The 17,681-nt window shown below is 34.6% G+C and overlaps 1 protein-coding gene across 4 annotated transcripts; it reads left to right on the top strand.

Annotated features, from left to right (window-relative positions):
* The first annotated feature begins 117 nt into the window (after positions 1-117).
* Rin (ras GTPase-activating protein-binding protein 2) lies at positions 118-15,865 on the top strand. Of its 4 annotated transcripts, XM_076792553.1 has the most exons (10): positions 118-321; positions 2,623-2,803; positions 2,878-3,058; positions 4,797-4,971; positions 5,059-5,171; positions 5,239-5,670; positions 6,079-6,259; positions 7,586-7,845; positions 7,930-8,092; positions 11,358-15,865. In XM_076792553.1, the coding sequence occupies exons 2-10, from the start codon at positions 2,706-2,708 to the stop codon at positions 11,519-11,521; spliced, it is 1,767 nt and encodes a 588-aa protein (XP_076648668.1). In that variant the 5' UTR covers positions 118-321; positions 2,623-2,705; the 3' UTR covers positions 11,522-15,865. The 4 variants fall into 4 exon arrangements, with proteins under 4 accessions (XP_076648668.1, XP_076648667.1, XP_076648666.1 ...); XM_076792552.1 differs by having other exon boundaries at positions 4,797-5,171; positions 7,930-8,086; positions 11,376-15,865; XM_076792551.1 differs by having other exon boundaries at positions 4,797-5,171; positions 11,376-15,865.
* Positions 15,866-17,681: the final 1,816 nt, after the last annotated feature.

Below are 17,681 nucleotides of genomic sequence, written 5' to 3'. Positions count from 1 at the left end.
CCTAACCAATCAAAACCGTAATACATCGGGGAACTATGTTTCTGGAACTAGATCAATTTACAATGTACTTAGTTCTTACAAAGTCCGCAAAGCATCAACTTGTCTATAAGAGTCGGTCATCTTTATACGACCGGTGCTTCTGTGCAGGTTCCGCTGCATGTGCTGACATCAAGGTGCTCGGAGGACTCATACATTGAATTGTTTTTATAATTACCATTATTGTGAGCTGTTGTTACCCACGCGAGCTTTTCGTTATCGTAGCAGCTTCTTGTTCCACCTGGGAAAACCAGTGACTGTATCGACTAGAAGTGGGTCTGTCGGGTGAGTCCACAACGCCATAAGATCTGTGTTCTTTCATTCGACTACTCGGAGGGAAGAGCTTAAACGAAAGCCAGCATGGGACAAGGGACTTATTACCACTTATAAACAATATTTACCATTTGACCGATGTAGCACTTTTGAATATTTATTTTAAACGTGTTCAAAGTTTCGCATTGGTATAACCAACGTTATGGATTCTTGAACGAAGAAAAATCGCCATGCTTGCCCGTACAACCGGGCGGCCCCCTTGTCCTCGAATTCTTGCACAGTACACGAGTTAAGACAACTCTTGTTTTCCAACAATTCCCTTCAACACGAATTTTCTATGAATTTTTACGTTTATAAAAACACGTGTCCATACGTACGCACTTATGGTTAAACAAAGTTTAATATAAAATTGTTGAAAATAAATGCTAAAACCTCGTCTGAACATTTTATCGTGTTTATCGTCTGAACGATATAGTTATATACCTATTTGTGTTTGTTTTGCAGAGCGTTGCATGAAGCGGTGCTGAACACACGAATTCACTTAGAAAAAATATATGCAATATTGTTTTTGGCTTTCTTTTATTATTGTTTAAATATTTCTCTACTGAGCACATCACTCTCAGGTGATATTCAGAGAGCCACTTAGATTGATGTGTGATTGATGCACTTTCCATCTAAATGCACTTTTGGTTTTTTCTACTATAGATAGATTCCAGATTTTATGTATTAGTAGTAAAATTGAATTTTTCTCTATCAATTTACTTAAGCACACTTAAATATTTGATAAAGTGTTTCAAACGTTCGCCAAATATCCTATTCAAACTTGACCTGTATGCGAACACTCAAACAATCTGTATTAACAGTAACATTTAAATTTTAGAGCACTTGAAATGTTAAATATAGTTAGCATTTTAAGGTATTTTATAATTAATACATCAATTATATTTGATTAGCTGTGTACAAAAGTAAGCTGGTAATATGTGCTTAGCTTATTTACCTACAGTTTTAGATAAAATAAATTATTCAAAGTTTTGGAATAACATAATTCGTGGTTTTTTTTATTTTAAGTATACACATTTTTTTGCAATACTTTCAAAAAAGCAGCACAGTAGCAACAAATGCAGTTATACTAAGGATTTTTATTATAAAAGATATACATTCGTCATAAGTTTTAATATATATTTAAAGTATTAAAGGATTAAAAAATTGCATTACAGGATATTGTATTTAACAAAAGAGCTTTATAACTTTATACATGTGTAACATTTCAACAATTTATTGCGCAATCTTTTTTTTATGAAATGAGATCTTTTGTTCTTAATAACTTTGCAAAGTTTATAAAGCATATAGCTATTACTACTGTTATTTATTTAATATGTACCGTCTATACGTTATACAATGTTTTTTGGATTGTAATATCTTTTTGCTCAACTCATAATCTACAAAGCATGTAACTATTTATGTGATACTTTCACATAGTGTTTACAATCTTGGATCTTAGATTGTAGTACTTTCTCGAGACTATTTCTTCGATGCAATCTTGTTTCTATTTTTTACTTTATGATTTATTGGTATCCATTATATTACTTATTGTAGATGAATATAGTACGCTCATCTGTAATGTAGTCGAACCTCAATAACTAGAATCTCAAAGAAAATAAATATAACCTGTGAGTTGTAGAGGTTTTGTTGTATTGAATTTTTTAGTAAAAGAAGTTTAATAAATCAAAATTTGATCCAGAATAACTAGAAAAAATTGACAATTGCAGTTCTTAAGTAACAATAATGAAACTTTGATTACAGAAGTAAGTTTGGATTTGCAGAGGTTGGGCTCTTTATGAACTGAACTAGCATAGGTAAAATAACATACTATTTCATATATGACAAATAATTTGAGTCAAAGTAAGTATTTTGATTTATAGAGGTTTTTACAGTAGGGTAGAAGAGTCTGAAGGAAAGTATCGTTTTATAGAGGTTTTTGGATTACAGAGATTTGAGTTATCGAGGTTAGACTATATGAGATAAAAGTACAAAGTTCTTATTTATTGTTATATAAACAGTTAAAAAATATCAGTTCACCAAACTTTGAAGAGAAAATTATGAAACAACTTATTACAATAAAACATTTATTAAAACTCAGAAACAATTGAACAGAAGTATTATTGCTACAGTACTTTTGTATGTCTTATGTGATTAGTTCATGAGAATCTACAAGATCATCTACTGTAATTAAAGATTTACACAAATCTAATACATGTAATCTATGCATATGGTTTTATTGTATTTATAATTATGTACTTTCTTTTGTTACAGAAATTTTTTAATTCTACATTTATTGCATAAACTTTCCATCGTCGTTTAAGCAAAGCATTACTTTAGACGTTAGGAGTAAGAAAATGGTCATGGAGGCGTCCCCTTCTCCACAGAATGTCGGTCGTGAATTTGTCCGACAATATTACACTTTATTAAATCAAGCTCCTGCACATCTTCACAGGTAATTTATTATATTATTTCTTAATACAATATATTATACTAATACCACCTTATTTACATTAAATTTTATTCTAGGTTTTATAATCAGCATTCTTCCTTTGTGCATGGAGGACTAGATTCCAATAGAGAATCAACTCCAGCAATTGGCCAAAAGCAAATACACCAGAAAATTCAACAACTAAACTTCCGAGACTGTCATGCTAAAATAAGTCAGGTTGACTCACAGCTGACTCTTGAGAATGGTGTTGTTGTACAAGTGAGTGATAATTATCATAAGTGTGATTATTTTACTTTCAAACCTATTACGAGTTTTAAATACTTTTTTGTACACTTGTACAAATCGGAAAAGTAATCTTAACATTTTAAACAGTTGCAGATAGGTTAGAAATTAACCCTTTCGGGACTGACAATACATTCCAAGTTGATTTTTATAAAAACTGTTAGAATAGTGCAATGTGTGCCATACTTTAATTGTGACCAAACCTTTTCAGACGATATAGTCTGACCACGAAATAGTTAAACATAAATCATTATCTTTTAAAGTATTGGTGGTTTAAAAAGTGATCATATAGGCATAGGCAATACCCTTTATACATATAATTCAAATGATAACTTTTTACCTCTTCACACTTGAGTGCTTATTAATTCTATGTTAAATTCAGATATTTTATACTTTGATTTTAATTAATTTAACCAATCAATAAATATTGTACAATTTTTATTAAATGCACTAACATTAGTTTCAAAGATGTGATATTAATTTTAAATTCTTTTGAGATAATTACTGATTTCATGATTGAATTTGTTTTATTATATTTAATTATATTTATGTAGACTTTTCATTTGCTGCTGAATTAGATACATCTCCATTTGGTTTTGAAATTTAATAATATATAATATTAATATATATTTAATTATATAATATATACCCAAATACAATCTGTAAAATATACACAGAAAATATATAGTTTGAATCTGTTATATTCGTAAAATAAAATTAATTTGTTTCTGTTAAAAGATTTAACTGTTTGCATCATGTAAGTTTTATATAAGTATTTTTTTCTATGCCTTTGAAATGATCAATGATCTTTACTGAGCAGAATTCTTATGAAACGCCAGAGATTTTGATTGTTATTTTAGCTTGTTTTAAGCTATTTCTTTGTTTTTTAATGATCTTTTTGAAGTTAATGAAAATACTATAAAAAATGGTGAAGTAAAATATTGGCAGTTATTAATAATGTGTCCACCGATTAATTCCAATCATACCAATGAGTATATTACACAGACATAGTTATGAGTATAATACACAATTGGTCCAATCACCATACCAATTTATTAGATATAAAACGCGCGGAAAATGGAAAACTGGGATATAGTCTAAACCTTCATAAAGGTGTTACAGTTTCTGCCAAAAAGCATGCAAACTAATCGTTTTTAATTTGTTTTCTCTTGAACCCCTTAAATGTGTTGATCTCACTTTGTACGGTAAGGGTTAACCACACAGTTGACATACTGTATATTCTAATTAAATACATAGTTAGAAAAGAATCTATTTTAAAATTACTAAAAGTTGTTAAGTAAAGAAAAATTATAAAATTTTATTTGATTGTTATAAGATATAACGTACGACAAATTAAAATAATAAGAACATATTATTATGCACTCATGATTTGAAAGAGGTGTTGAATGATTTTTAATTTCGGTTATAGAGAGATTATACTATGTTATCACGTTTTAGCTTTTAATTTATTTTATAAGTAATGAATATGTATATTACATCATTTAAACGATGTCTCTCATATGATGAATATTTTAAAGCCAACTAGAAACAGATTTTTGCTCCTACAATGACTTGTGACTATGACAATACTATTATAACAATTATGTACATTATATAAATATAAAGACAATGCCATAAATATTTCCAGTACTGTATATGTATTAAATAGTTTAACATTCAATATGGGTTATTTATTATACTTAATTATTTATAGGTGTCTGGAGAACTCTCTAATGCGGGGCAGCCAATGCGTCGCTTTACACAAACTTTCGTGTTGGCAATACAAGCACCAAAAACATATTATGTACATAACGATATATTCCGTTACCAAGATTTGATCTTTCCTGATGAGGAGGAAGCAGATGTAGGTGGTGTAGAAGGGGGTGTAGGTGAGTCCGGTGAGAGGGAAGGGGAGGAGGGAGGGCGTTCTGAGCCCGAGGAAGATGAACACCAAAATCAAGGGCAGCAACTTTCAGCGCCAGCTGCATCTACTGAACCGCAAGTCCAGCCACCGCTTATTCCTGCACAACAACCTGTACTTCAGCAACAACAGCAAATGTACTATGCGCCACCACCACAACAGTCTCATGTTAGTTCGGTGCCTTAACTGAAATACCTAATTGAGATATTTGACTAATTGAAGTCATTTTTTTTAGGTACTCCCAGTAATGCAACAGGTTCTAAATGGTTCGGTTCATGAAGACACCTCATTAATCAACCAGTCACCACCACAGCAGCAGCAGCAGCAGCAACAACAACAACCGCCGCCGCCACCACCTGCGCAGCAGCACCAATATATTAACGAATCTTCGTCACAGACACAGTTTGTACAAGAAACGGAATTGGACAGCTCAGCCGAACAGCAGCAACAACCTGAAAGCGAACCGCAGACTCAGTCCAATGAAAATCGTGAACAGCCTGAAACCGAGACGTTTAATGCCACTGCTCAAGACTCTGAACCGGAGCATCAGGTGTCGAATACAAATGTGACAAGTAGTGGGCCAAAAACATACGCCAATCTTGTCAAGTCTTTCCCAAGTACCACTGGCGCTACTAGTCCTCAGGCACCCAAGTTGTCTATGTCACCGGTACATATTTGATTTTCAATAGTTTAATTTAGGGACTTGTTATGATGTCAAAATCAGAGTAATTGCCAGCATGTTTATGATAATATATGTACTATATTTGCGAGTGGAAAAGAACACGATATTAAAATTTGCAGTAGTTGACATGTCTCATACATGCAATGTTGCTCCGCGGCTGCGGCTGCTAGGCTTCGAGAAACGAAACATTGTATCCTTTCTTGCGGCCTCAGCTACGCTACGATTGGAATCAAAAAGATAACCGAAAAAATACCGACACTTATTTCGATATCTTATTAATGCGATACCGATATCAAAATTAGATCAGTTTTAACACCCTGGTTTAATTTAGTCATTTTGAGATTTAGATTAAGTAATTTGAATAGACAAATAAGTTGGAATTGATGTTTACAGCCTCCGATGACGAACTTACGATTGGATGATAGATCGCCATTACATCCGTCTAATAGTGGTCCAATACTGGGTGCATCAACCACAATTTCTGCGCCTCAGCAACAAACTCACAGAGTTGGTAATCAACAGCCACAACAGCATCAACAGCAACGGGCACCAAGAGGAGGAGGGGTACAAAGAGGTAAAGACGTTGTTTATTCTATGAATCCTTACATTCGACCATTCTATTCATTGTTATTGTTCAAAGTAATATGAAGAAAATCAACTATTGTTTTGGAATATTTTATTTCTAAAGTAATTCTTCAGCGCCTCGGTGATACCTTAGGGTAGTGATGAGCACGTATGCCTGCCGTAGGCAAAACGCTTCCCTCACCAAGGTCTCTTTCGTACAGCGGTACCTCGTGTCTTCGTCACTCCCCTCGTACGTCCCGCCGTAACCGACTCCTGCGCGGCTTATGCTATCCACTTCCACGAAGCGTCAGGGCATAATACGCGTCCGAGCAAGCTTCGCAGAGAGGATGTGGATAGACAGCATAATCGGCGCACATGGTCGGCTACGGAGGGACGTACGAGGGGAAAGACATTGGTGGGGGAAGCAGGAAGCTCCGGGGTCCCTACCGTGTCCACCACTGCCTTAGGGACTAATATCCGGCCTTTTATTATCATTTTTTTAAAAACATACTTTCCTAATTTGATTAGAAGTGGACGTGGTTCTTAACTTTTACTCCTTTTTCTTAACATTCTGTGTCAGTACTTCATATATTAACACTGTATTTCGATACAGAATACATTAATTGTTCGCTCCTTTGTGCGAGCATTAATATTTTGGATTTCAAAAAATATTCACTTCATCATTTTACAGCTTAGTTGGTATTATTTAATTCCTTATATTTTTTATGTTTAGTAACAAGCGTGCAAAATTTTCCGAAAAGGATTTGTGAAATTCAAAGATATTTGTTTAATATCTTAGTAATAAAGTGAAATACAAGTGTTTCTTGCTACAATAATATACATTATTTGCAGTAATATCAATTATCCATGGTATTTGTAATCAATCATGAAGTAGATAATTTTATTTTCTTAAAGAAAATTAAAATTTATTTTTTTAATGAAAATTAAACTTTGAAGAAAAAAAGATTTTATGAAAATATAAAAAGTATGTAAGAAGCTATGTACGTACAAGAAAGAACAACAAGGTTCAAGAAAAATATAAAATATAGTTAACTACAGTCTACTAGCGACAATTATGCATTATCAATGAGTTTATATATCACTACTGTGACATCATAGGTGTTTCTAATTGTTTGAGGATACAAATTGGTAATCCTTTACTATATTCTGGTCGCAGCTAAGGTGTAAATTTTTAAACGTGTACTGGATAACATATAATGTTAGAAATCAATATTTATATTGACATATTATATTATATTTTTCGAATGTAATAATTAAATTAATTATTATTGTGTATGAAGTATATCGTGTAATTTACATGCAAATATTATTATAGATGGTGATCGCCGTGGTACAAGGCAAAGTCAATATAGTGATGCACATCAACTGTTTCTTGGAAATTTGCCGCACAACGCGTCGGAGGATGATCTGCGGCAAATATTTGAAGCATATGGTAGAGTAGTGGAACTACGTATACACAGTAAACCGAATGACAGATGCAAAGGACCGCAAGGAAATAATACAGGAAAAGTGCCTAATTATGGATTTATCACCTTTGAAGATAAACAAGTTGTTAGCATGGTGTTACAGAATCTGGTTAGTTAACAAACATTTTGTGGAATAAATATATTCTATTTTCGCTTTCACTGACTGAGGTTATATCTTTTTTTCTGATTTTAGCCGATTTATTATCCTGCGGAGAATGGACAAAAATTAAATGTGGAAGAGAAGAAAGTCAGGCCTAGAGGAACGATAGACGGAAGCGGAGGACGGCTAAATTCGAACGATGGCAATATGAGAGCAATGGGCGGACAACAACAACAACAACAACAAAGAGGTCCTGGTATGTTCTACATATTACATACTTGCAATAACGTTAGAATAGAACATACTTAAATATTATCGGTTTTTGTTGTTGTGCATCTAATTTCCAAATTATTCAATTTTTTATTCACAGCGTTTAATTAATTCGCTATAAAAGGAACTGACGTTTCAGAGGTTATAGGGTGTTCCAGAAAATATCGGGAAAAGAAAGTGGTATGTAATCCCGTGGGTGATTCTAAGCACCGTTTTTCTTTGTCAATTTGCGCCGAAACGCTTTGTTATCAAGTTATTAACGAAAAACACTAAGCAATCATCTAACACTCCGCTGCAGCCGCGCTCTGTAATGTTCGTTAATAACTCGAAAATAAAGCGTTTCGGCACGAATTGGCAAAGGAAAAAGGTGCTTAGAATCACCTCCGGAATCACCCTTTTCTTTTTCCGATACGCTTTCTGGGACACTCGGTATATATCCTTAACATAAATCTATTCGTTTTTATTCGTGGTATATACAGGGTGTTTGCGAAATCATGGTACAACCGGCAAGGGGATGATTTCTCGCGTAAAATCTAGTAAAAAATAAGGAATATAGTTTTTTCATATGGGGCTTCATTTTCGAGAAAATCGAGTTTGAACATTCGTTAGGTACGCATGCACTTAGACAGAGTCTAGTTTACTAGCCCGCAATTCCCATTGCTGCTTGTGTTTATAAACAATGTAGAGACGATACGATACTGTTTACAGATGCAAGCAGCAATGGAAATTGCGGGCTAGACCGAGTGCTAGCTATAGTTCGATTTTATCGAAAATGAAACCCTGTATGAAAAAACTATATTCCTTCTTTTCAACTAGATTTTATGTGAGGAATCATTCCCTTGCCTGTTGTACCACGATTTCGCAAACACTCTGTATGTACAAAAAAGTTCTAGAATGGAAATTAGATAATGCAAGAGAGTACAGTTTTTGGGCGAAAACGAATTTTATTTTATATTATAACTTTACGAGATAGGAGATTATGCGATTAATAATTCAATAACGGCTTATGCAAAATATGTATGTAGCCAATGTTTTGTAAATGCGTTTAAAAATTTTAATATGATCTTCATTGAATTCTTTAAGGACATACAGTGACTCCCATTAACATTCGGATACTCTTAAAGAGACTATAACTTTTTTAATATTGTACCATACGATCTGGATTTTTGTTTGAGAAGTTAGAGCAATTAGTTTACTATATGACGTGAAAAAAAGGCGAATTGCAATTGGTCGAAATTGCAGAGAAAATACTAAAAGTCTTTTTAAGAGCCAAGATTCCGTAATTCAGGATTTTGTATTGAAGAGCTCATCGAATACCGAATACAATAGTATTTTATGTTTTCGATCTGCTAAAGGGCTGTACTTCTGAAAACCGATACGGTAGAACGCTACGCTCCGAATTGGCTGAAATGTTGGTAACAAGTTCTGTTTCTACAAAAATGATGATTGCGACAAGGATTTTTGGTGACTTAAACAAATGTTTTTACCATTTGAGTGTCACTCCCTATGTTACCGATTCAGTCGTAATCGGTGGGAATATTCTAGGCAGATTTGGAGGTGCCTCTAAAGTTGTAAAATACTCTGATCTTTAATTGTTTTTATAAGATATCGAGAATGTTGAGACTGCAAGGCAACATGTGATCTATTTCAGTGTTTGTTAGTAGTAATTCCAAGTTTGGTAGCGTAAAAATAAAAAGCATAAATTTATTGTGTGTATTCTATACTTTTCCAACGAAAGATATCACTTCTTGGCCGACCACTTTATGGTCTGTTGAACAACTTTATGGGATCCATAAACTCTCAGCCCACTCAAAAACAATGTCAATCCGCAATACGTTGAAAATCGTTCCGAGCCGTCGCCTTATATCGGAAGAAAACTGTAATTTGCATTATAAGTACTTGTTTAATTGGCGATTAAAAATGTACTACAACGCTGTGCTCTGCACCGAGGTCGCTGGACAGTTCTTTCGTCTCCGGCGGGACAGTATCGGGGAAGGGCTAATTTATATCATCCTCATGTGTCCACATCGCTTTCTTTTCCTGGATTTTACAGTCAAGCCATAACATAATTGAACACTAAAAACTATTAAAATCATATCTTAAATACCATCGCAGCAGCTCCATAAATTTGGATTACATGTCTAATGCTAATTCAGTAACTCATATTTTAAGTTACAATTGAAAAAAATTTGTAACAAATAAAAAAACTAATTAGTACTCCGTAATTCAATATAGCGTTTAAAAAACAATAGAACTCTAATCTATCCTCGGAAAAGAGATTCACCTTTGTATGTTGCTAAACGTTATAATTTATTTCAAGTTAAAAATCATTAACCGTAATCTATAAATTATTTATGACAGATATTTATAAATTTCTCTTGGCTTCGTACCCGCCGTTTTGTGTATGCTCAGGGCAAGAAAATTGCTGCCCGTACGGATAGTCAATGTCGTCAGATCAAGACTTGTTCCTCCACTCTAACTTCACCCTTTTACAGCGCTATTTCTTTTACGCTTCCACCTCGGCCCGGTCATGTGACTCGTTCCGTCTCTGTCGTGTCTGTGTCCTGTAACCTACCCCTAACCCGGTACTGGCAGAGAAAGGGTAATTTTTTCCCCTCAATTCGTGGTCCCTTCCCTCATCTGGCGACTATACCCGCACGGGCTGAACGCTGAACGCGAGTTGCTCGCGAACAGTTCTCTTCGGTCTGGACGAGGCCCAAGATGCAATGTCTGTAGGGATCTGAAGTCTGTGACCATTACAATACATTGTGTCGATAAGGAAGGGAATGACATTAAATTGGTAAACAAATTTTTTCAAGTCATCAAAAATTTTTCTCGCGACCATCATTTTAGTCGAAAAAGAACCTATTTTCAAAATTTCATCCAATTCGGAGCATGGACGTTTTCGGAAGTTTAGCCATGACGTGTTCTTTGCAGCCTGTATAACAGCATCGTGTACTATGGAGCTTTAAATTTTGGGAAAAATAATGTTGCAAGAGTAAGTATTCGGTATTCGATGAGCACTTCAATACAAACTACAGAAGTATTTCACATTCCATAACATGATTAAATACAAAATAAAAGGGCACTCGACTAATTAATGTATTCAATAGAAGTATTTTGTAATGACATAACAATCAAATACAATATCTAAATACATTTCGCATTCGGAAACGAAATAAATTACAAGTTGATAATGTATTTGCCATTCGAATATTTTTTGGAATGTATATTAATACTTGAATATTTAGTTTTCCCATATTTTGCAGGTGGTCCCGGTGTAATGAGGGGTGGCCAACATGGAACGAGAGGCGGCCGAGGAGGATTCTCGCGGGGTGGCGATGGTGGAAGAGGTGGTGGTGGAATGAGGCAACCCGGTAACCCAAGCAATCCAAGCTACCAGAACCGTCGCTAATATATGCAGCAAGATTAAAGGCACTCCCGACTTTCTTTCTTCTTGAACAAGTCACCGGTATACAACTACCATCCTCATTTCCAAAACATAAAATCCAAGACTATCTCGTATGCCACACGATGCGGTTAAAGGCGCTATCCTTTTACGCTTAAAAAAAACCATCGTTTGCATCGTTCGTCAAGCAACCGAACTACAGATGACGCAGCTCAAACTGTATGGACCACGAACTCGAGTGAGATCAATCGGGTCTATTGCATTTAACTATAAGTTCGTGGATAAGGGGATAAATCAACGTTCAACCTAGTTCGACGAATATTTGATGAAAAACGCTACGAGTTCGTCCTTCATACATCGACGTCAATCCACAGGACTTTACGATAGAAAAAGTACATCTACATGTATGCGTATAACAACGAGCGACGCGACGTAATCATCCAGGTTAAGAACGTGGGCGTGTCTCGTCTCCCAGGTTTCTTCCAAGTCAACACACCCAAGAAGCAAGCAATTGTTGCGAAGTTCTGGTGCGAAGTGCGGAAGGGAACTGTGACGATAGGACTAAGGAAAAATTAGGGACAGTGTTGGAGACGTACACAGATTACACACACTAGTAACTTTCGTTTTGTGATGGAATGCGTCATACACGTCGCTCCTGAAATTTTCTCCATTCGCAGGGTAGGAGACACAAGCGGTGCGAATTCCGCTTTCGTATACAATAAGTCACGAGCCAAACTAAACGAAATTAATTACGAGAGGATACGAACCGCCTGAATTGTGAGAAATATCGTATCGTACACTTCATATGCTCTCGTGTTAATTTATTGACTGCCGATGTGAAACGTTCCACCTACGAATTTTCGTAGAGAGGTCGGCAATAATGTTTATATAGGTGGTAGAGTTGCTCGGTGTTGGTTAAAACGAAGTAGAGAACTACGACTGTTCTGTGTTCGCATACAGAAAAAAACACAGTGTCGACTTTTCTCGTGAACCGTTGGCCGACTATCAATCGACCGGTATCGATTGGTAGTGGGACAATTAACCTTAGACTGCAGCTGGTCTCGCCGTTTCCCGAATCACTAACCACTTATGCCCCGTTTCTAATTTTTGTTCAATTCCCTGTTTCTCGTGCATCTATTTTAACGTATGCTCTTTTGCTTTTTCTTCTTATGTTCATATTTAACTGATTCGAATTTGCCAAGTTTCTTTTTCTTTCTCTTTCTTTCTTTTTTTTTGTTTTGTAATGTTTTAAGTCAAATAAATGATTTTACCTTGAAATTCCAATTTTTTAATTATACAAGTATTATCGGTTCGCATGGGTTTAACAGACTCTGGTGATCGCAGAACTCGCGACTGTTGAGAGGAAGAGGGAAAGAGGCCTAGTTACTAAAAAAATTTTAGCTTGGGCTATACCTACTTAATAAAGTTTATTAAAATACTATAACTTTCTTCCCATACTTATGTAACCGGCGTTATTCTTGTAATTATGATACATACGTAAATAGAAATTCTTGGAAGAGTGAACAAAATCAGTGGAGAGTGATAAATGTTGTATATGAAAATATGAATGATTTTTTAGCTTGTACAGGGTATTTCAGAGATGACAAATATTAGTTCGACTGGTTCGTGCAGTTCGATGCAAACAAAAAATCCCTAGGATAGAGATTTAACTCTGACCCATTCGTTGTATACTCATTGTAAAATAGTTTATATTTATAGAACGACTCTTTACTGCCAAAGCGGAAACATCCACGTACAATGTCATTTGAAGATTTAGTAGACATACTAACCAATTAAGTTAAGAAAATCTTAAGATAACAACTCAAGTTTGCAGCTGCTCCTTGTATTGTTTCTTTTTCAAATACTATTCATTAGGTCTTTGTCTATATTTCTGAAACACCCTGTATATACGTGTGTACTAAAACTAGATTAATCTAGAAATATTTGTTTCTAAACTCGTTATTAGTTTCCACACGCTAATTAGAGGCACCTTTCAACTTTTTCAAAAATTACAACTTAAAAAATGATAAAATCAGTATATGCACTTCTTATACATTGTCAAATGGAATTGAGGAAAACTTATTCCCTTGTACTGATAAGTACATATTGCCATAATTAATAGTACCATTGTCCTATTAGCGTATTTGGAGAGATTAGAAACTCCAGTAGGGTATCCTGTCGTAATAAAATCTTTATAGAGAGCATGATTCACCGGTAACCACTCTGCCACAATTAATAGAATGTTAGAGAAGACAATGTATTTTTCCGTCTGTGATTATTCTATTGTAATACAAAGTTTTGCAGGAAATATGAACCATCGATGGCCATTCTGGCACAATTAATGCAATTACACGATAAGCAATTTAAATCATTTTATTATAATCAATAAACTAGCTGTTGACAGTATGATCCACCGACAGTCATTCCTGCTACAGCGAATGAAATATGAGAGCAGCGTGCGTTATCAACCGGTGGTCATTCTATCACAACAAAGCGTCGTAGACAGCGTGACCCATGTGGAGCCAATCTATTATAATTAACACGTCCGCAATCACCGTACGGTTAGAAAACTGGCCACTACAGCCCAAGCTTTTGTTTTTAATAGACGCCTGTGTGACGTTCGGCCCTCCTAAAAATCGGAGTATGTTACACATACTTGACTCGTATATGTGGAAACGAACGTGTTAATAAGATCCTTGTATGCGGCAGGACCTAAAATTTTACCTACTTAGATGTACAAGAAATTTTAGATTTTCACTTCCGGCCTGGATGTACTCAAAATATTAGAAGAGAACGAGAGAAGAATATAATACAATTATAGAAAAGAAACGAAACCTTTAAAATTTCTATTTACGACTGACAAAGTGAGTCTGCGATTGTTAGAGACAGGACGCCATACTTCTGCGATCTGTTAATCCATTAGTAGTGTATCACCATATGTTTTTATATTTATAGTGTTCAAAAATTTTCTCGCGTGAAAGGTTAACAGAGTCGAAACAGTGTAAGAAAAAAAAAAGAACAAGTCACAAGTGTAAATTCTGTTTGGAAAGACTTCCATCATTGTGAAACGTTCGTTGCGCATATGACAATTTATGTGCCATCCTGTATACAATTTCGCCCTGGCCCAAGTGTACACGAATATTCGCGCTATTTTTTTCACGGCGGTAACAAAACAGAGGCGACAAGGATATGTATGTTGATGGTGATGAATCAATTGAAACGAAAAAGAGAAAAGATAAGAATGAAAAATCACAAAGTGCACGACGACTAAACCGCAAGATGCTACGACATTTAAGGCTGAGAACGTGTGAAGAGTAATTATTTACGTTTCTTACCGAAATCCATTGAAATGAAAATTGTTAAGTAGTCTACATTCGAACATCCGCAATAGTTTGTAATCGAATACGTTACAATCGCTATGACTGGGATGTAGCAGAGTCATCGCTGGTCTTCAACGCCCAGGTCTTCGTTGTAGTCTATCCCCCCTTCCCAACTTTTACGTATTTAAGTTAGATAAGGGCCTCACACCCTTACAAAAGTTTTGTGTAACAAAAATTCATGTTTTTAAAACACTGCTTTTGTACTGTAGCGATGAAGCTGTTTGATCTCAGTCGTAGATAAGGTGCAGTTTCGCGTGGTCGCGTTGCTAAGTTGTTTCTATACTTGCGAAGCTTGCACGCTTCAGAAACTCCGGACACATAAATGAATATTACTACTATAATTAACTATAATGTAATAAATTTTCATAGTGAAATAGGAAATTATTTATTTGCAGTGCTTTCAGTCACAGTTACAAGCATCAGTGTTCGAAATTTTATATACATACATACATACATGCATACATACATGCGTACATACATACCTTGATCAATGATGTTGCTAGTCTTATATCTTTCACGTAAGGTATGAGATGTTTAGTGCAACGTATTAGAGTTTCTCGAAGAGTGTATCGAGCTACGATCGCGCGAGACCGTACCTTTATATTTGAACGAAAGCTGCAAATTTTTAGTGTGAATGTTTTCGTTTTAAGTAACTATTAATAATGATAATAATAATAATAATATTAATAATAATAATATTAATAATAATGAGAGGAATGAATATAAATGAACGAAGGAAAAGAATACGATGAAACACAAATAATTATAACAATATGATAATTAGAGGATGGCGATTAATAAGTTGTGAATTTTTGTAGCATACATTTTTATTTTGGTCTACCAGGCCAATCTGTGTGTAAACAACCATGGACAAGAAACAAAAACTAATGTTAAAGGAAAATGACAAGAAACAAAGTCAAATGTATTGTAACTTTTTGCATTTAGTATAATATACCTACCTTACTACCAACTCCTATTAGTTTTTCTTTATCTGTCTGAACATTACCATTTCTTTGTAATTTCGAAGATAGTGGTAGTTGAGTTTAGAAAATTTTAGTTCACTGTTGTGTATGTGCGTGTAATAACGTGTGATCGATGTTATTATATTTACAATGGTTAATACGGTTGTACGAATAATGAACAGTTACACTAGCGGTTATTACGCTGCATGTAAAGTATACGTGAAATGCATAACAGTCTTCGGAAAGACCGCTAAGGAGAGACCCGATTATAATGTGCGGAGTATCGTTATTGTCGAGTAAAACAGCCTAGAGACCGCTTTCAGGTTCATCGACTGATAAATATGCTCGTTCCTTTACCGATGAACGTGTACAGTTTATTTCACGAGAAATTGCTAAGTAATAGTTTCCAAATGCATACATATACATACACATATAGAGTGTTTAATTTATTTTGTTCATCTACGGGGTAGTCCATTTATCTTCACCACTCACAAAATATTTAAGAAAGAGATTTTTTCTCGTTAATTAATATGTACAATGTATAGGATTATTCATATTCATCTTAATCACCTGCGGTGTTTCATTTGTCTTAACCATTGTAAAAATATACGTGCGGAAGAATGTTAATATTAAAACGACTTTTAGGACAAATGAAACACCCTGTCCTTGAACAAAAGAAATTAAACCTCCTGCATGTGGTACGCTAAACGAAACGGCAAATGTGAATATACAATCCATAATACCGACATCAATCATTCACACATTCCTTATATGTATTTCCATAGTGCACAAGAAACATGAATTATATAAAATTGATAGATAATAAATAAAATTAATTTCTTACTCCAGAACGGATTAGACGAGCAGGATCAATTAAGTAACTTGTATCGTAATGTACTGTTTGTATGGAAATATAAAATACTTCTTCATAATATACATACATATTTTCGCACCGGTACGTTAATATATTTTATAGGTGGACAAAATAAATAAAGTAGCCTGTATGTCTAGAACAATATACGCATAGTACCGTGCGAAAGTCTTAGGCCACCACGTAACATTTGTCTTATACACTTGAATAAATCTATGTCAGTGATACATATTTGTTATGATGTTGTAGATTCGAATGCTGCTTTGTGCCACACCTCGTTTATGAAAAACACGTGCTTTCACGTATTTGTTGGAAAATGTAACGAAGGAGTTACGAGCTGGTCATCTCGCAGTTCTGATCTAAATGTTATTGAAAATATTTGGGATTATTTTTACAAAAAATGTAGATGCACTGTTCGAGGTGGTACGAACAGACTTGCAGAAGAATTTAATCGAGTTTGTTAATAAATTACACGAGAGCTGTACGAGAGGAGTCGACGCTGAGGCAAAAGGTGGCCTATACGAAATATTGAAAGATTTACCAAATTTATAACTTTATAACTAGACGAATCTCTATGCATATTCTCATTTTTACACATTATTTTATGAAAAATAAAATAAGCGAAGTATTTCTTCGGTTGATTGGAACATTTTTTATGGTAACAATAAAATAAAAATGTTATTCGTTTTTACTAATACAGACGTTTTCCAACACTTTGGTAGTTTGTGTATGCCATAAACGCATAAAAATCCGTAGTCTAATCATAATACTTTATGAGACACTTCTCACGTAAGTGCGACCCCTAGAATATCTTCTTTAATTGTGAGAAAGTAAACATTTTTTATGCATAATTTGAATGGTATCAAGTGATCAGTATCCTGCAGAGGATGTATTTTTTTTTAAAGGTTGTTTTTTGTAGTTTTTAAGGTCATCGATGTTTTTTTTATATATAA

Source organism: Halictus rubicundus, chromosome 8 (genome assembly GCF_050948215.1).
Source record: "Halictus rubicundus isolate RS-2024b chromosome 8, iyHalRubi1_principal, whole genome shotgun sequence".
Lineage (NCBI taxonomy): Eukaryota > Metazoa > Arthropoda > Insecta > Hymenoptera > Halictidae > Halictus > Halictus rubicundus.
This window is presented reverse-complemented; position numbering and strand designations above follow the sequence as displayed.

Excerpts from the sequence above, each read along its gene's own strand:
- Rin (XM_076792550.1), top strand. The coding sequence starts at position 2,706 with ATGGTCATGGAGGCGTCCCCTTCTCCACAGAATGTCGGTCGTGAATTT. Across the intron at positions 5,172-5,238 it reads CACCACCACAACAGTCTCAT|GTACTCCCAGTAATGCAACA; the intron begins GTTAGTTCGGTG and ends CATTTTTTTTAG. Across the intron at positions 7,846-7,929 it reads GCATGGTGTTACAGAATCTG|CCGATTTATTATCCTGCGGA; the intron begins GTTAGTTAACAA and ends TTCTGATTTTAG.